The sequence below is a fragment of the Rhinolophus sinicus genome, linkage group LG04 (genome assembly GCF_036562045.2).
Source record: "Rhinolophus sinicus isolate RSC01 linkage group LG04, ASM3656204v1, whole genome shotgun sequence".
In the NCBI taxonomy this organism is placed as follows: domain Eukaryota; kingdom Metazoa; phylum Chordata; class Mammalia; order Chiroptera; family Rhinolophidae; genus Rhinolophus; species Rhinolophus sinicus.
In genome coordinates this window covers 66,167,591-66,186,645 of record NC_133754.1, presented here as the reverse complement: position 1 = coordinate 66,186,645, position 19,055 = coordinate 66,167,591, and the positions used below count along the sequence as shown (strand labels likewise).

Genomic DNA, 19,055 nt, shown 5'->3' with positions numbered 1-19,055 from the left:
ATGTGTATATGTGTATATATATGTTTGTATATGCGTATGTATATCTGTGTGTGTGTGTGTATATATATATCTGATATACAGAGGGTGCCAAAAAATGTATACACATTTTAAGAAAGGAAAAACACTATTAAAATTGCAATACTCAATATACACCGATAACAGAAGATGAATACAAGTCACGTTTGACTTCTGCAATTACAAGAGGTGCTCGAAGTGGTACCATCAGCATCCAGACACTTCATATTACTGCGACTACTGCTTGAGCAACGTTAACCAAAGTGTCCACGTGTATACATTTTGTTGGCACCCCAGTATATAAACTACTTGCTAATATATTGTTAAGTATAGTTAAACTAAAAGGGCAAGGTTATATTTTCAGAAAATATGTCATATAATAAATTAAATCAGATCCAGAATTTTTAAAGTTCATTGCATTGTTAATTAAGTTTGAAAGGCTTTTTGACTGGAAGCTGTCTCTCTTGGTGAAAATAACAAATTGTATAGGTGAAACCCAAAGAATCTAAACAAAATTAAGGCATTGTTAACCAAATTGAATTGCCGAAGCATTTAAGCTGCTTTGGTTTTATAAGCTTCCTGTGTTAGACTATTGAAAATACTTATTAATCCAATCTTATACTTATCAGTTATTGAAATTTCCTTTTTTCTATATTCTTTTCTACATACATGAGAAGTTTGATGAGTATATGAATTTTACTACTGTAATGTATTAATAGATTGTAGACTGAAACCTCCTAAATATATTTTGTGTACTATAGTTAGAGAAAGAAAATAGATGCATGTTGAAATTCAGTACTCCTTGGGTCAGGTCTGATTGGTAAGAAGGAAGTCTTCTTGAATAAATAAATCCATTTTCTCTTCTCTATTTTAATTTATTATTATATTTAAAAGAACATTCTTCCTGTGAATCATTTCAGTGCTTAATTAACTTTGGATACATTTATATGCTTTGTCTAGTTTGTAGGGATTTGGTATCTCTATCTGAGCCCACAGATTCTTGATCACTCTCAGTGCTCTAAAGGGAACGAGGTGTAAATAGCAGTAAATGATCTACCACTAACTACTCCTATCAGGATACCGGCTCATGTTTAACTAACTGCAGTTCAAAGATGTGACATCATGTTTATCTTCACATCAACCCTGTGGTCAGTAAGGCAATTAATATATAATAAAAATGTAATATAATAAGGCAAGTAATATAATGGGAATTTAATCCTGTTTTACAGATGAGAAAATGAAATTTTAGAAAAGTGGCTTATCCAAAGTCACATGGATACTAAGTGGCCAAATGTCAAAGAATAATTTTTCAAAAAATTAAAGACCGATTCTTACACAAATATAGAACGAACACATGTCCCATTTATTCAGTTCAGTACAGAGGGAACCAACAGAGATAAAATTGTTTCAAGGAGGTACAAAAGTTATATATATATAGTGTATTAGTCAGGGTTCTTCTGAAAAACAGAACCAATAGGAGATATATATCTATATTTATGTCTATATCTATGTCTATATCTATATCTATATCTATATCTATATCTATATCTATATCTATATCTATATCTATATCTATATCTATATCTATTTAAAGAAATTTATTATAAGGGATTGGCTCATGCAACTATGGAGGCTGAGAAGTTCCGTGACCTGGCATCAGCAAGCTGGAGGCCCAGGAAAGCCAGTGGTGTAGTTCCAGTCCAAACCTGAAGGCCTGAGAACCAGAGGAACCAATGGTATATGTCCTGCCCAAGAAACAGGAGTGCTGATGTGCAAGGGCAGAAGATGGAGATCCCAGCTTAAGCAGAGAGCAAATCTGCCCTCCTTGGCCTTTTTGTTCAATAAATTGGATGATACCAGCCTCATTGGCGAGGGCACTCTTCTTTACTCAGTCTGCCTGTTCCAATGCTAACCTCCTCTGGAAACAGCCTCTCAGGCGTAACCCAGAAATAATGTTTTACTTGCTTTAGGCTGGTAACCCTTAGCCCAGTCAAGCTGACACATAAAATTGACTGTCACATATAGACATTGGAGAAAGAACTTTGCAATAAGATTTCTAGGTTAGATGCAAAGATGTCCTTAGGGCAATAAAACCATAGCCTTTGAGATTATCTTTTCTACTGGATAGAATTCAGTTGCATCTTTACCAGACAAAAATTTACAAGTTAACGTGAAACTTCATAGAGTCTGAGTTTTTAATCAGTAGTAAATGATGTGTCAAATAAAGGTATGTTTCTTTATGAAATAATCCTTGGGTGGGTTTGTGCTCCTATAGGACACTGAAAGAACATACTGTCTTCTTTTTGTCATACTTCTATCTTTTGGGTTCTTTTTCTTGACACAGAGTGATATTGGAGCCTAGCCAGGTTTTCTGACTCCAAGTCCAGATTTCTTTCCACTCCCCTGCTTCTTCATAGTGTAATTTTTAATAGACTGGTCTGCTAACTTTTGAACTATCAGCTAGTCTTTGTTATTAGTTGTCCTTTGTGCACAGTGATGGTGATACAGCTTTCTTCCTCTGAGAAACATTGTGAAAGTCAATGGATATATGTAAAACTTACATAAATGCCCAGAATGATAGCTTATGTACCATGACTGCTCTTTTATGACATTTTGTTAGCAAATTTCAGAGCAGTTATAAACATTCTTGCATTTTTGATTAAATAATCAGATTTTATAAAATGGTGTATTTCATCAGATTAGCCTTACACATTTTGAACAAAATAGAACTGAACCATTTTAGGTCGTAAGTGAAAATGTATCCACATTAAACAATATAATTGCCTATCAGAGTTAAGCATTGAACTATTTGCTGATAATTTTTTCCTGGACTTGAAATTATCTGTATCTGAAATTGTTATCTGCCATTTAACTTAACAGTGGTGTTTTTTCTCTTTTTTTGGTACATTTCAAAACGGTTGGGATACTGTATTCAGTTTAGCCCTCAAGCAAGTCAGTTACTGTGGTAACGGGGTAATGGTAGGTATTTATCTCCTTGCCTGAGTTAGAGGTTTTAGGAACAAAGATATCTCTGAGCTAATCTACTGAAACCCAGTTTTCTCTGGAGACTGGTGTTAAGTCTGTCTAGAAGATAACACTATTCTAAGTGGAAAAATATGTGCTCTTGAGATGAATTTCCAGTCTGCCAGAGTGAAATAGAATATGGTTTAAAAGCCAGGTGATTAAAGACTGTCCCTTTTTAGCTGATTTGGAATGTAATTGTTCTTAATTTTCCTAAATTTCTTCTGACTTAAATCTTATTGGTGTGATTTCCATTGACATTAACCAGAAATGGCTTCAGTAGATAGCTTGCCCTACAATTAATTGCTGTCAAATAAAATCACTTAAGATGAATTTCTTTCAAAACATAAGTCACAATTTTGGAAGATAATCCATTAACATTTAATTGACTAATATTGCTAAGCCTATAGTAAGCCCATTAATTTAGCTATCATAAGGTCCATTTTGCAACTAATTTTTCAAAAAGGTTTTACTAGGAAGTTGTATTCTTACTAGGTATTTTATGAATGTATAATGGTGATTAAAAAATAGCCATAGTGGGTTGATAATAACAGCAGCATTGGACATTTTCCAATCTTAGAGCATTTTGTCTGTGTTTTCCAGCAGCAGTTGGGAAACTGACCAGTGGGGCACATTTGACTTGCTTTTGTACTGACTATGAGCTAAATGGTTTTTACATTTTTAAGTGGCTGAAAAAAAAATTGAAAGAAGACTATTTCATGAAATTTGTATACATTCAGATTTCACTGTCTATAAATAAAGTTTTATTGGAGCATAGCCATGATTATTCAAGCCTAGTCAATGGCTTTTGTGCTGCAATGGCAGACGTGACTAGTAGCAACAGAGACAATTTGCCTGTGAAGTCTAGAATATTTACTATCTGATCTTTTAGAGAAAATGTTTGCTAGCTCTTGTTTTATACTATAAAAAAAATGTTGCCTTGATTGTTCATTTAGAAAAAACTTTCCATCTTTTCCTGACATACTTCCATCCCCCATTGCTAAAAGTAACAGATGTTCTTATAGAAAACTTGGAACATTCAAAAAAATATAAAGAAGAAAATTAAAAACCATCTGCAGTTGTGGGATAACCATTAATATTTTGGTATACATTGCTCCAGACCTTTAAAAATATATAATATGTATATATACATATGATATACAGAGGGTGCCAAAAAATGTATATACATTTTAAGAAAGGAAAAAACTATTAAAATGATAATACTCAATATATACTGATAACAAAAGATAAATATAAGTCACGTTTGACTTTTATAATTACAAGAGGTGCTCTAAATGGTTACCATCAGCGTCCAGACACTTCTGATTATGGCGAGCTCCTGCTTGATCAACATTGACCAAAGTGTCCACTTGTATACCATTTTTTGTCACCCCAGTATATATTTATCATACACACACACACACACACACACACACATTTATTTTATAAAATTAGTATCACTTGCTTTTTTTCACTTGATAAATTATATGAACATGTTTTTATAAATGCGTAGTGCTCTGTTTTATGGAATCATTTATTATATAACCATTTTTCCCTTGTAGTCTGTTTTCAACTTTTTATTATAAATATGTATTACATTATATATTTTAAAAATATTGTATAACATGGATGACTGTCCTTACATATAGATCTTTCTGGGGGAATGCTGGTTATTTTTGTACGATTCTGAAAAATGAAACTTTGGGTAAAATGGTATAAAGACTTAAGAAGTATTTTGAGGGAAATTTTGGTATTGCATGAAAATACGTCTTGGCCTGCCTTCATGAAGAAGATGGCTTATCTTCCAGTTATCCTGGGCTCTGGTTAGGTACATTAATTTTCATACTACCCCTTCAAGCCAGTCTGTTTAATAATTTGACTGTTAAAGTATATGGTTGATACTGGCAGTTGATGGCTGGAATAACTTGGCCAGTGCCGTACACTGGGTTCATAGTTCTTACTCACAGTTCTGCAGCTTGGGAAAGTAAATCATTTGTTGGGTGGGCATTCCTAGCATGAGTTTCAAAGCCATGGAGTGGAGTAATGCTCCAGGCCAGGATGCATTGACACAGTAGAGTCGGAAGTGGGGGAGGGAGGGAGATGTGCTCCTTTCTTTTTCTATTCCCCTACTTAGGTAGATACCCCAGCCTACCACCCTGTTTTTTGTGTGTACCTCTTAAAGTAAACTCCATTGTTAGCATTTTCTAACTCTTTCCCCACCACTCACTTTGCAGTTGTACCTAGAAAAATGTACCCACGTACTTCACTCAAAGAATGATTTGTGAGGGGTATTGACTTAAAAATTTTTTAGGGATACCCATACCAGCTGGTAGCATTGATCTGTCTATAGCAGAGGTTATAAATTGAGAGGCTCAGAAGCTAAATTTTGGCTAGTAGAGGGGTCTTGGAAATTGATAGCAAATGGAAGATAGCATAGTGACATCCAGTTCTTTGTCTTTTGAAAAATTGGAAAGTCTGGCAACACTGGGTCCACTCTGACTATTGGCAAGAGTTAGCTGGAGCAACATTAGTAGCTTCCAGTTTGTGTTACAGCATAGTGATATGGGTTATAGGTAATGCAAGATTTTGATGATTGCATATTTTTTTATAGCTTTCAAGCATATAAAAGCATTTTATAAAACAAACATTCAAAGATTTATAATAAGTAAAATTATATTTGAACATTCTTTATGTAGGTCCTTTATAAACTAATTGAGTTCAATAACATGTATGGCTATGCATAGTAAACATGGTCAGAAGACTTGTGTTGTGCCTATATCATGTACTACGTCCTTCTGATTTTCCTGTTAGATGATTTCCTATATAATTATTACTTTAATTGTGCATGTGTACATTATTTAATCATCAGGAAAGTTATGTGTGTTTGCGTACATAAAATTCTTTAAATTTTATTTGTCTTAATTTTTGTAATTTTACTGCTAACATAGAAAAGAGCATGATTATTAGCTAATTGTTATTGTATGATATTTAGTGTTCTGATAGAAAACAATTTTGTTAGTTTTCTTGCTTGTTGTTTAATTTTTAGTTATGTATTAAGGGCTTTTAATGTGACAGTGTGTCAAACCCTGAGTTTGATAGGGTCATATGATTTTAGAATTTAAAGAACTAGTGCTTATATCTAAAAATGATAATTGAAAATATACAATTCAGTTGATTCAATATAGAAAATACAGGCCTTTATAACTTCAGAAATTCATATAAAATATTTTCGATTATTCAGAAATATATTTTACTTAAAATTTTTAAATATTAAACTAAACGAAAATAAATATTTCACTAAACCCAGTTTTTGTTTCATCTCCTTAATTAAAAAAAATTTTGTATAGAATGTGTTAAAAATATTCATAAGAATTCAAACTAAAAACTGACAAAACCTTTTTCAAAACAATTAAAGATCTACAGTATTTTAAATACTTTATATTCAAATAGATTTAATTTCTACAGATATTTACTTTTTCACTATAGTGTCTAATATATTGATTAAAGCCGGAAAGTTATCTAATTTATCAAACATAATAGTAAATATTTAATCAATAAATAGGCAATAAAGGATTATCTCAGAATTGGATTTGGTATTGCTGTAATTCTTCACTTTTCAGCCTAAATCAAATGAAGTCTGGATATCAAACAAAATAAGTCTGTGGTATCTTTTTATAAAACATCTATTTTACTAAACAGAAGATTTAAACTTTTGAAAGCATCTTTGAGTACAAAATATGAACAAAGTTCTTTTAAGAGATTGATAAAAGTAATAATCAGATTGAGCTCAAGAAGCTAGTTACAGGATTGCACAGTTAAGAAAGCCCAGATACGTCACTGCTCTTTGTTTCTGCCTGTATGGAACACTATGTTTGAGACCAGTGAGGCAAAGGAAATGGAAAAGTTGCCATTTTCGATTATTTTATTAGAAGATATGTTGAATATTTGTCCAATATATAAAGTCAACTCTAGCCCAGAAGATTATTTAATGAAAAAGGTGTTCATTGAAGATATGAATCTGTAAATGTTGGTAGTGGCCCTCAGTTAGAAGGCTGTATAGAATTCTTGAAGAAAAACACCTGGAAGGACATTATTTCCTTGGCAGAGAAGTTCCAACAAAATCAAATGTGGATAAAATATTCAAAGTTAAAAAAAAAAAAGAATAATTTGAAACATGAAAACAGAAGTTTGGGACTGACGGTAACAGGAAGGTATAAAGCCTTTACATTAAGTTCAATATTAAAAAACAAAACAAAACTGTTATGTTGTCTTATTCACAGAGAAGCTCTTATATGCGTATATTAAAATTTGCCTATAGTTCTAAATTCCACATGAAATCATGTTATAAAAATGATAAACCTAACGAAATCCAAGCTGCTATGGTAACTCCTTTTCAGCTTTAGGGAAATAAATGTGATTAGCTATTTCATTATGGAAGTGTATTAACAATCCAAAGGACAATTTATAAACTAAAAGAAAAATTTCAAATTATTCTATGTAAATGAGTCTTACTTTGCAGATTTGAAGTATAGTTATTGGCTTCGAAAAATGATATCCTTAACTGACATTTTGAGCCTTTGAATTAACTTAATCCAAAGTGCAATGATCATGTGGAAAATATATTAATGTGTACTGACAAAGTTCATGGATGGAGAGTAAAAATTTAACTTTGGGAGAGTGAAGTAGAAAAATAGTTTTAGAAGTGATGTTTAATTGGTGTTATGTGACTATTAAAGAAGAATTAATAATCCTGTAAAATCAGTGTGTGCCTGAGACAGAGCTTTAGCGTTATATCGAAATACTTGATAATAAATTCATTTGTATTCAAAGCTTATTTATATCAACAGAAAGAATGAACATATTTTTTAGTAGAAGAAAAGGAGAAGCTATTAAATTTAAAGAATTTTAGCATCCTTCAAGTACAATTTAAAGATATTGAATTGTTGGAATGCTGGCTAATCATGAAAAAGGAATTTTCAGTGTATTGGTGCAAAGCCTCCTTCTGCCATTTACTACCACTTGTGCTTACAAAGCTTCTTTATGATGGTTGCTACATGGAATATTAAGAAAATGTTAAAAGATCTTAATCAGGAATTGTATGTAGCCTTGTGAAGCATAAAACCTACTATACAAAAGTTACATTCATCTAAACAATTTCAATTTTCTTATTTAAAGAGATTGAAATTTTTAATTTTATAAAGAATATATAATAAAAGTCTTACAAAATTTTATGTTCACATTCCCAGTTGCCCTTCCTAGAGTACCATAAAAATATGTTCATTTTCTGAATGTACCATGAACTTGTAAATGTTGTCAACTCCTGGTATAGACCTTCCTTTATAAATGATGTGGGCAATCGAAAATTATAGTGTACTTGAAAAAAAAACATATATCAAGTTCACTAAACTGAACAGTTGATCCTTGATAAAAAATAATTTCTAATCAAAAAGAGAACTTAAAGTTTCTATAAGTATTATCAATGGATTCAACAAAAAATGTTGAAACCTGTTGGAAAAGGAAAATTTGAGGGTAGGAAAGGAATTAAAACATAATTTCCTAAATAAAATGCTCAGTAGAATTACTATGGTAGAACAAATAATGGCTGAAAATTAAATAGGTTTTTGTTCAGTGAACTGAACAACTGATTGATCCTAGGAGGACCGCTTGATCTTTCCTGTCTTAGAGGACTTCCAGAGGAAATATTCTGATGGGCTCAGTGTGCTGGGAGGCTAGACCTTGAGATTACAGCTTTGGAGATCTGTGGATAGAGAAACTGCCTCCTGATGCTTCAGTAGAAAACTTGTTTCTTGGTTCCCCCTTTGCAGCTTCCTGAGGGACGCTAAGAGCTGACCACTGCTGATGGTACATAGAGTTATATAGACCAAATAATATAACAGTCCGCTTAAGGAACCCAGTATCAGTGGAAAGAACCATAGAACAATATAGAATAGGAAACTATTGAAACATCTTTGAAATAGTTAGGTTATAATTTTTGCAAAAGAAAGAAATAATAAACACATTTAGAGAGACTCAATTTGAGAACAAAGAAACTGTCCAGAACTGACAATCAAGATCTTAACATTATAAAAATTCAGTAGACAAACTGAAAGAGGACTATCACTCAGAGTGAAATTAGCATTTTGCAAATCAAGTGGAAGAAGTATCTTAAAGTACAGAACAAAATTAAAGAGGTGGTAGGAAGGAAAAAATAAGAGTAGGAGAAGAAATTCAGGCCAGAAGAAATTTACCAGCATGTGAGTAAATGGTAAATGTAGAAAGAAAAAAAAGGAATAGATGTGATAATTAATAACTAAGCTAGTAATAGGGGTATATTATTTTGCTACAGCTGCCATAATTCAGTACCACAAACTGGATGACTTAACAGAAGTGTATTGTATCAGAGTTTTGAGATGTTGGCAGAGTTGGTTCTTTCTGAGGGCTGTGAGGGAAGGATCTGTTTCAGACCTTCTTTCTCCATGGCTTGTAGATGATGGTCTCCATACATTTTTCCACATCATCTTCCCCCTATGCATGTCTGTCTTTGTGTCAAAATTTCCCCTTTTGATAAGGATACCACTCATTTTGATTAGGGACCACTCAAATGACTTCATATAAATTTAATTACCTCTGTAAAGACTCCAACTAAAGTCACATTCTGAGGTACTGGGGGTTAGAACTCCAACATATCTTTTTTGGGGAATGGATATAAATCAACCCTTAACAAGGGGAAATTTTTCTGATATTAAGAAAAGACTTGGATAGGAATCCTTTCCAAGGACTCATGGATCCCAAGGAGAAGAAAGAATGTACACTTAGGATCTTAAAATATAGATCCTAAATTTATAGGAAATTATAAAAATTCTTGAAAGTCTTTCAAGCTCCCTCACAGGGAAAAGAGATTACTCACAATTGAAAAAAGTATCAAAAACAATGGATTTCTTACTTGCGATATTGAAAGGTAGAAGACGGTAAGAGAACATCTATAAACTACTGAGAGACTGTAACACTCAGCCAACACATTTTCATTCTCCTGTTTAAAAAAATAAATTTTCATATATGCAGTGGATCAGTTTATTACCTACATATTCTACCTGATGAAAATAATTGGAAAAAGTCTGCTAAACAGCAGAGTCAGATATTCAAGACAGGTTAAGATGAAGAAGAAACTAGTAAGCAATATATACATTTACATATATTTAAATTTATGCATACATTTATATTAAAGTGGATGGTGAAATTTATAACTTAAATTTTTAGAAAATAGTAAGGATTTTTGAAATAGAAGAGCAATACTAAGAAAATTAACCTCCTGTAATAAAAACCATAGCATCAAAAAACAACAGTTAAAAGTGTGGGAAAGTAAAAGCATTCTAAAGAGTTTTGCCTTGCTAGGTAGATGGTACAAATGTAGGGTCTTTGTGGGGAAGGGATTTAGTTTTATTATTTTGCTGAGATAGTACAGTAATAGTAGGATGGAAAAAAGTGAAATTTTAACATTGACAATGGGGAAAAAAGAATATGAATGATAATTTCACCCAGTCAGAAAAAAAGGAAAAAGAGTAAGAGAAAACTGAAGAAAGGAATATAAGTGCTAATCAAAGTGAGATGAAAGGGAAAACTCAAGTTTTTACACTAACTGTGAATAAGATGAATTTCCTTATTGAAAGACAGACATGTTCAAATTGAGCTATTCAAACCATAATACAAAAATAACAATAAAAATCCCAGATATTGTTTAAAGGCAGTCTTTAAAAAAGTGATAAAAGTTGAAAAGTGGCAGGTAGTGGTAGATAGGCAAGATGATTCCAGGAAAGTCCAAAGCACATTAAAATACATTCTTTATTTCAAAGAGGAATTTAAGATTCCTTAATGGTATAATGTGAAGCATTATGAAATGCTAAAAGACTTGGTTTTAGAAAAAGATGTGTCAAAGTTGTTCGTACTTAACAGCATAACAGTTAAATATATAAAGAAAAAATGATTGTTCAATAACTTGGGTCCTTTCCAAGAGTAACCTGTATTTGATCAATGATTAAAATCCTCATATATGCTGAACAATTACCCTATTGCAAATTATTCTGCAACTTTAATTTTCTCTATGTTTTATTGTCTGTCCCAAGATCTAAGTAAATTTGACAAAGATGTTAGGTTTGTAAACAAGTTTACTTTCAAATCCTTTTCCTGGAAGCATCTAGACAGAATTTTATGTTCAAAAGAGAGTATTTACATCTAAAAATTAGACACTTCAAATTAAAGTGCTTTTAATGTTGTAGGTGGCTGTCGTAAAGCATTATTGAAGTTTGTTTTGGCAGTGTGAAGGAATTTCTTATGAAATTCCAAGAATTTATCGTTGTTTTTATAGAGTGATGTATTATTTGCAGGAACCTCAATTTTATGGAAGTTTTGCAAATGATCTACTCTGCGTACAGCAAAATCTTGTTTTCCAACTCTATAAAATATATTTTAAGGTTAAGTATAGACCCTCACATCATACTCAATGGAGAAAAGTTAAAAGCATTTTCCTTCAGATCAGGACCAAGACAAGGATGTCCATTTTTACCACTTTTAATCAACATAGTACTGGAAGTTCTAGCCACAGCAATCAGACAAGAAAAAGAAATAAAAGGCATCCAAATCGGAAAGGAAGAAGTAAAACTTATTATTTGCAGATGACATGATACTATATATAGAGAACTCCAAAGATTCCACCAAAAATACTATTAGAACTGATAAATGAATTCTGTTAAGTAACAGGATACAAAATTAATATTCAGAAATCAGTTCCATTTTTATACACCAATAGTGAACTGTCAGGAAGAGAAATTAAGAAAACAATTCGATTTAAATTGCATCAAAAACAGAAAATACCTAGGAATAAGTTAAACCAACGAAGTCAAAGACCTGTACTTAAAAAATTATAAAACACTGAAGAAATAAATTGAAGAATGTACAAATAAATGGAAGCATATACCATGCTCATGAATAGGAAGAATTAACATAGTTAAAATGTCCATACTACCCAAAGCAATTTATAGATGCAATAGATATAGATAGCAATTATAGATAGCAATGCAATTGCTATCAAAACACCAAAGGCATTTATCACAAAACTAGAACAAATAATCCTAAAATTTATATGGAACCATAAAAGACCCCAAATAGCCATGGCAGTCTGTTGAGAAAGAAGAACAAAGTTGGAAGCATCATGCTACCTCATACCAAACTATACTACAAAGCTGTAGTAATCAAAACAGCATGATACTTGCATAAAAGCAGACACAGAGATCAATGGAACAGAATAGAGAGCCAATAAATAAACCCATGCCTCTATGGTCTAATCTGTGACCAAAATGGATGAAAGACTTAAATGTAACTCTACTATACTTAATACTTAAATGTAACTATACCCAACACTAACTATAAAATCCCTAGAAGAACATAGGCAGTAAATTCTCTGATATTGCTCTTACTAATATTTTTTTCTTATCTATCTCCTTGAGCGAGGGAAACAACAAAAAAAAAAAATAAATGGGAGTATATCAAACTAAAAAGTTTTTGCACAGCAAAGGAAACCATCAACAAAATGAAAAAAACACAGCCTTCTGAATGGGAGAAGATATTTAGCAATGATACATCTGATAGGGAGTTAATATCCAAAATTTGTAAAGAACTCATACAACTCAACACCCCAAATACAAACAATTCAGTGAAAAAAATGGGCAGAGGACCTGAATAGGCATTTCTCCAAAGAGGACATACAGATGGCCAACAGGTATATGAAAAGATGCTCAACATCACTAATCATTAGAGAAATGCAAATTAAAACCACAATGAGATACCACCTCACACCTGTCAGAATGGCGATCATCAATAAATCAAAATACAACAAGTGTTGGGGAGGGTGGAGAGAAAAGGGAACCCTCGTGCACTGTTGGTGAGATTGCAAATTGGTGCAGCCTCTATGGAAAACAGTATGGTCATTCCTCAAAAAATTAAAAATAGAACTACCTTATAACCCAGCAAGTCTACTTCTGGGTATTTATCCGAAGAAATCTAAAACACTAATTTGAAAAGATGTATGCACCCCTATCTTCACTGCAGTGCTATTTACAATAGCCGAGGCATGGAAGCAGCCTAAATGCCCATCAGTAGATGATTGGATAAAGAAGATGTGGCACATATATATGATGGAATACTACCTTTCCATAAGAAGAATGAGATCTTACCATTCCTTCAACATGGATGGACCTAGAGGGTATTATGCTAAATGAAATAAGCCAGACAGAGAGAGACAAATACCATATGATCTCACTTATATGTGGAATCTAAAGAGCAAGACAAACAAACAAACACAAAACAGAGACTCATAGATGCAGAGAATAAACTGATGGTTGTCAGATGGGAGGGGGTTGGGAGCTGGGTGAAAAAGATGAAGGGATTGAGAAGTACAAATTGATAGTTACAAAAAAGTCACACGGGGATGTAAAGTACAGCATAGGAACTATAGTCAATAATGTAATCACTATGTATAGTGCCAGGTGGTAATAGACTTATTGGGGGATCATTTCATAAATTATATAAATGCCTAATCACTGCATCTGAAACTAATATAAAACAGTATTGAATGTCAACTAAAACTGAAAAAAAGACAAAAATGTTTAAGAACAGACCATATACATATACATATATACACTTTGGGACCAACTTTTGACTCCTGTCAAAGGTTTTCATTTGTGGCAAATGTAAACTTATTAATAACCACTAACATTTGTAAAATGCCTTACAGTGAATAAAGCATATATGAGTATATTTTACTTATTTTATCTTATTACATATAATGCAGGTGCTAACACCAAGAATTGAGTTGTCAATTCTGATTTAGTGAATCATAGATCTTACCCAACTCCAAACTTTGCTAATGATTCGAAAAGTACAGGCAAGCACCAAGTACAGATGGAATATTTCTTTTTTTGGAACCCCAAACTGTTAGACACAGATCCCCAAAATGACCTTTTCTTCTATATTAGGACATGTTATGGTTTGGAATAACAGTAGTTTTGAGCAATGTGTGCAAAAAAGAATTGCACAAAAGTGGTTTTGGTTTTGGATCTCCTGTTTTATATTCTCTTAATTACACGGCTTGCTTGACTATCTTGATATACCTCTTTGGTATTTTTCTGTTTTAAATACCATAGATAGCTTTACAGGCCTATCATCTGGTTTGAGATCATTAGCATGTTTCCAGGATTCCTGATGGAGATTCTGTCCCCTAGAAGGAAGAGTGAGTTACTAGTCTGCTGTTAACCCTTTCCTTCCCAATACGTAAGAGTGGTGGAGTTTGTTCTATGTGGGAAATTTTTCTAAAGTAATCTTTAAAATTTTCTTCCATACATTATCGATATTTTCATTTTTAGGGGTTTATGCTTGGCAAAATGAGCAATTAAAATGGATACTTGTTGGATGTTGTTTAATTTCTTCAGAGTTTTTATTGCTAAATATTAATAGGGATGACAGGCTACCCCTAAATCATAAATAGTTGTTTTGATTATTTCTCATAAATATGTTTCATCATAAGAATCTACAGGTATGTGTTCAAATCTGCTGCCCGTTTCCTAAAAATTTGAAATAATTGTTAGTATAGTTGGGGTTTGAAGAATTTTATTAAGAACTAAAGTTACTTCAATTTAGTATAAGTCACATGGATATAGATCCATTTTACCATTAACAAAAGAAATAGATCATGATTCTTTTATTCATTGTGTTCTCTATAACCATTCTTGAACTTTGATTTACACTGAGGACAGCCCTCAAAACTAGTAACAGATTGAAAAAAAATCCTCTAGGAAACTCTTATTTTTAGGGAAACTTGTTCACTTGCTAGGCCAAGAACATAAAACAAAACAACCCCTTCCCCCCAAAAAACACACAACACCTTAAGATAGCAAAGCTGTTATCTTTCTCAAAATTTCAAGTAGACTTGTGAACAAATCTAACAGTTTGCTGAGTTTATTTATATCTTCGGATAGACGATAAGAAAATTAAAGATGTCAAACATTTATAGCAATTTATACACCCAAGTATTCTCATCATTATTAGTATTTTTATTAGTTTCAGGTATATAAAGCAATGTAATAGTTAGACATTTATACCCCTCACAAAGTGATATTCCTCCCTCCCCCTAAGTATTCTCATTATTAACAAGATAAAGATTATTTCTTGAAAGAATCAGTCATAGAATAGTAGGATTTTGAAACTGCCAGAACCTTAGAACTCAGTTAAACTGGCTCACTTATTTTGAAAAGGAGAAATAATAAATGTACATATAGTTATTAGATCTAGCGTATTTTATCTATTCTTTTGTGATTCCAGCTCTTAAATCCTGTATTTGAGCCTAGACGTCATAACTGACTTTAAATATGTATGTTTGTTTTTCAGTAATATCATCAGGCCTATCTCTGAGTTTGTACTTATTCACAATTCATTGTTTTTTTGATTTTGCAACTAGACCCTTTTAAAGATGAATGAAGAAAAATTGGAAACACCACAGAAGCGGAAACTTCCTACATGGATGTCTATGCAGAATACGACATGTGCTGTACAAGCAGCAAAGGTATGCAGTTCATCAATTATTCCTGCAGATGGGAAACTATGTAAATTTGACTGTAAAATGAGGCAATCCCCACTTTTACACTTCAGGTTATTATTTAAGTTAGAGGAACTGTTGTGGAATGAACTCGAATCTAGTCACTGAAAGGGTGAATGGGATTAAATTTCAATTGGACTTACAAAATGAGAACTCTCACTCTGTACATTCCCTTTTTATCAAGTTTGGGTGGTTGACCTTACTACTTGTTTGCAATGATAATTCAGACAGTATTTGCTTTGCTGAATTTTTATGGTTGAATGAGTTTAGGTCTTTGTAGATTTAAGATCCACCAACCAGTCTTCAGTCTTCAGCATTTTAAGGCAGCATTATTACATCTGGAATACTAATATAATTCCAGAAAAAATTAATAAAATAAATTTATATGAAAATAGTGTTACTTGCAAATAAGCTTGTTAGACAAATAATTTTACAATGGATGGCTTTATCTTTGTTACATTGTCCCTATGACTTTATTAGTCTGTAAATCATTAGTTTATAAAACTTAGAACTATAATGTGAATGCGTCAGTGAACTTTATTATTTTAATGAATATTTATTACTTAATGTGAACTTTATTTGCTCCTTTTTGGAATTTTATTTAACTCCAGGCATCTGTTCAGAAGAGTGTTTTTGAAGATGACCTCCCTTTCTTAGAATTCACCGGATCCATTGTGTACAGTTTTGAACCTAGTGATTCTTCTTTCCTATCAGAAAATATTAGGTAAGAGATTTGAATTTCCTAGTTTCGTTTGAATTTGGACCCTTGGGAGGTAACTACCTATTGTGGTAATATTTGTAAGTATACTGAGTATACTGAGTTTTACAATTGTGGTATGTTCAATAGATGATTATGTCTGTATGTAGAATATCAGTGATACATTTTAATTCTTTTTAAGTAAAAATTTAAAATCACTGAATTAAATTTGTAATGTACCTGTTTATTCATTCATAAGCCTTTCTATTACTTTAGCTAATTTTTTACTTTCAATACTTAAGGTGTTATATATAGAACTACTGAACATGTGATTATTTCACCAATTTAGGGGAAAAAATGCAAGAATTATTTAAACTCTAATGCCCCTTTATATTTCATTAAAAATAATATTGAATAATGGCTGTGATTGGTTTTGTTGCATTTAGGTAGCAACAATTATAGCAAATTATCCTTAAAATAACATTAGAAATAACTGTATTTTAAAAATTATCTTGTTAAATTAGGACTCTGCAGTAATGCAATCTAAGACTTTTGAAGCATGTTACAAGAGGTAGTAGGGTATTTATTTTGATCTTTGAAGTTGTTGTACCTGTTTTTCTTTTTAAACTATTATATATTGGATTAAAAGAAGCAGAAGTAAGTTAAGCTATTTATTAATGATCTTCTGGTGGTAGATGTATTCTAGAAATAGCATTCAGGTGTCCTCACTCCCACTACAGTTATCTGTCCACTTTTGGGTCTTATATAGAACTTGTCTCACAGAGAAGATAATATCTGTTATTTGTGGTTATAAATTAACTCCACCATTTTACCTGCGACAGTGCAAGAGTATGTCATATCTGAAGGCAATAAGCATAAGTGATTTGAAGAACGTAGTTTTGATGAGTTGTATATGTTTTATAAAAGGCAGGCAGGTTTTTTTTTCCACCTCTGCCAACTTTAAAGATTTTTGCTTTCACAGATTTTCAACATTTTGATTATGATGTGCCCTGTGTAATGTGGTTTGTGTTTATCCTGCTTGGTGGTTTATTTTGAGCTTTCTGGATCTGTGGGTTTATTGTTTCTTGCAATATTTTTTTTCTTATCCTGTTGCTCTTTTCTTCTCCTGGTACTCTCTGTATGCAGAAGTTAGATAGCTTGATACTGGGCTGTTGATCCTGAGGCTGTCTTTCCTTTCAGTCTTTTTTTGATTTCTTTCGTTCTTTTTTGTTTCTCTTTACTTCAGTTTGAATAGTTTGTTTTACTATGTCTGCAAGTTCACTTACTACTTTTTTATTCTGTAGTGTCTGATTTGCTGTTATCCCATCCTCTGAGTTTTTAATTTTATTGTATTTTTCACCTCTAGAAGTTCTGTTTGTTTCTTTTTCTTTTTTTCTTGTTTCCTTGTGGTTGAGAGCCCATGCTCCAACCAGCTGAGCCATCTGGGAGCTCAGTGGCAGCACAGCTCAAGGTACCGTGTTCAATCTTAGTTGTAGGGGGCAGAGCCCACCTTCCCTTGCAGGAAGAGGAGTTGAACCAGCAATCTTGTGGTTGAGAGCCCACGGGCCCATGTGGGAATCTAACTGGCAGCCTTCCGAGTTAGGAGCGCGGAACTCCAACTGCCTGATCCACTGGGCCGGCCCTATTTGTTTCTTTTTAAAAAACATTTTCTATTTTGGTTCTCATAATAGTCATGTTTTCTTTTAAATCTTTGAACATATAATAGCTGTTTTAATGCCCTTGTCTGTTAATTCCATTCTAGTTATTTTTCCATTAAATGATTTTGACCTTGGTTATGGGTCACATTTTCCTGTTTTTTTTCTCATGGCTTGCAATTTTTGATTGGATATTGTGATTTTACCTTATTGAATGTTAGATTTTGTTGTCTTTCTTCAGAGAAAGGAGCTTTGCTCTGTCAGGAAGTATCAGTTTTACATGTTGAGGCTTATTTTTAAGCTTTATTAGGACAGCTTTCTAAAGTAGCCTTCACTCTGGGCATAATTTAGCCCTATAATAAGGTGCGATCCTTCTGGAGTCTTCTCTGACTGCTCCAGGTGATCAACAAGAATCTCTACTCTGGCTTTTCAGAAGTTTAATGCCTCTTACTTCTATGTGAGCCATCAGAATTGCTCAGCTTACAGTTCCCTGGTTGTTCTTTGTCCAGCCTCATAGTTTCACTCTGTGCTTGCCTGTCCTTACCTGCCTAGCTCCCTCCTCTCCAGAATTTCACTCACAACTTCCAGTTGCCTCAACTTCTCTGGCTCAGAATCCTGTCTCCCCAAATCAGTGCTCTGCCTTGGATTCCCCTTCCTGTTCTGTTTGGAAAGTATTCCAGGCAGAAAGCTGGGCCAACAGTAGGAGTCACCCTTAGTTTCTCTTCCCTCAGAAAGCGCAATCCTGTACTGCCTGTTGTCCAGTGCCTGAAAACTTTTGTTTATATGTTTTGTCCAATTTTCTGTGTTCATGGAGGAAAGGTATATCGGAATCCCTGTTATTCCATCTTGTCTCAAAGCAGAAATTGAGTTTGAAACATTTTTAAAAATACGTTTTTAATTTAAAAAAATTTGAAATATGCAAATATAAACAGTAATAGATAATACAACAAGCACTTATATTTCTTCCACCTAGCTTTATTAAATCTTAATATTCATTTTCTTCAAATCTTTATTAAGAAATAAA

General features: G+C 32.7%; 1 protein-coding gene across 4 annotated transcripts in view; it reads left to right on the top strand.

Moving 5' to 3' along the window:
- Positions 1–19,055, top strand: part of WRN (WRN RecQ like helicase) — a 118,105-nt gene that overhangs the window by 8,062 nt on the left and 90,988 nt on the right. For all 4 annotated transcript variants that reach the window (XM_074329691.1, XM_074329690.1, XM_074329689.1 and 1 more), the window contains exons 2-3: positions 15,542–15,646; positions 16,291–16,403. In XM_074329691.1, coding sequence (XP_074185792.1) covers positions 15,554–15,646; positions 16,291–16,403 — 206 coding nt within the window. In that variant the 5' untranslated portion in view covers positions 15,542–15,553. The remainder of the gene's footprint in view (positions 1–15,541; positions 15,647–16,290; positions 16,404–19,055) is intronic.